This window comes from Pteropus vampyrus, unplaced genomic scaffold, assembly GCF_000151845.1.
Source record: "Pteropus vampyrus isolate Shadow unplaced genomic scaffold, Pvam_2.0 Scaffold93, whole genome shotgun sequence".
Lineage (NCBI taxonomy): Eukaryota > Metazoa > Chordata > Mammalia > Chiroptera > Pteropodidae > Pteropus > Pteropus vampyrus.
Window position 1 is genome coordinate 33,199 of NW_011888874.1, and position 1,509 is coordinate 34,707.

A 1,509-nucleotide genomic window follows, 5' to 3' on the forward strand; every position below is an offset into this window, starting at 1 on the left:
CAGAGCTCCCCAGACAGACCACAGAGCTCCCCAGACAGACCACAGAGCTCCCTGATCTTTCTCCACAAATAATTTTCACCTTGTGCTCTTTTTCTGTGTTCGGGAGTTAGAATCCCCAATCACTAATTAGGTTTTTTTCCCATTCTGTCCTTCCTTATCTCTGCTAGGCTTTTCATTTCCTCCACTGTGCTTTCCATTTCCATGAGCTCTGTTCTTTAATGGCTCACTTGGCACAGAAGGCTTCTTGCTGGCCACTACTTACTGGTGGGGATCCCATCGCCTGTCCCAGAGGCCCAGGTAGGCCTTCCTCAGGGCTCCATCCTAGGAGGCCCGCTTGCTGAGGTGGGTGGGTAAGGCTGAGCCAAACATAAGATTTTGGGGAATAGATCAGAAAGTTGTCTTCCTTCCTTAGCGACAGGTTGTCTTCCTCCCTTAGTGACAGCTTCCATCACCACAGTGGGATAAGCAGGATGCTTATGGGATAAAAGAATACTAGGGAACGGCCAATTAGCTTGTGAATTAAAACACATTCGCTGAAGAAGCCCAGTGTGTCCTACCAAGATATTTCGTGTGACGTAGTGTTTGATGGTGGTGGCCTTGTTTATTAGAGGCCACTGTACACTATCTCATCTCCCACTCAAAATAAAAGATTCTTGCATACTAACCAGAGATTGCTCCCCAACGCCATCGACCTCTTTATCGATATTGTGGTTATTATTATTAGAATTCAAGGAAAGGAGAATTCACGAGGGAAATAGAATGAAGACTGAGTAACGCTCAACTGTTTTCTCCTACTTTCAGAAAAAAACGAAGATGAAACCGTGGATTTTCACTCTCCCGAACTTCCCGTGACCTGTGGTGAGGCAAAAGGGATCTTGTATAAGGAGATGATGGGAAAAGGTGAGTTCCTTGGCATTCTGCTCTTTGGAATCCCTACGTGAAGGCAGCGCTAGAAGGGCGGAGAGTACCCACGTGTGTAATCGCTGGGCAAATGGACGCTACAAGCCAGGCTGCAGAAAGGGAAGAGCTTGTTGAGAAGGAATATTCAAACCAGTCAGACACCTGGCGGCCAGGCCATCCCGTCCCCACACAGAAGTCCTCCAGGGACCCCTGCCGCTGCTCCCACCTCCCAGGGGGCCGCTCGAGACCCGGAAAGGTGGAACGTCACCATCAGGAGGCTGGACGCTTAGAGCGAATTCAGAGAATGGAGGAGGGTCCTGGAACGGGTCTGCGTCTGTCTTCCAGGAACCTCAGTGAAGTGCATTGAAAATGAAGAGGGGGTTTGGTTGACTCTAAGAGAATTTGAAATCGAAGGGAAGAAGGCACATTCAAAGAACTGGAAGCAGAGCGTGCGTTGTGGGGGCATGCCCCTGGCACAGCTGATAGAGGTACGACAGTGACAAGGGGCGGGCAGGTGGCTGGTCTGATTTCTTGAGGGATAAGTGGAACGTCGGTAACAGAAGTGTGAAGAGATGCCCGTTAGGATTCCACAGCATGACTGAGGAAGAG

At 49.7% G+C, this 1,509-nt stretch overlaps 1 protein-coding gene across 1 annotated transcript in view; it reads left to right on the forward strand.

The window, feature by feature from the left end:
- SP110 (SP110 nuclear body protein) overlaps positions 1-1,509 on the forward strand; it is a 38,896-nt gene that overhangs the window by 29,047 nt on the left and 8,340 nt on the right. The window contains exons 16-17 of the mRNA XM_023532934.1: positions 802-900; positions 1,246-1,388. Coding sequence (XP_023388702.1) covers positions 802-900; positions 1,246-1,388 — 242 coding nt within the window. The remainder of the gene's footprint in view (positions 1-801; positions 901-1,245; positions 1,389-1,509) is intronic.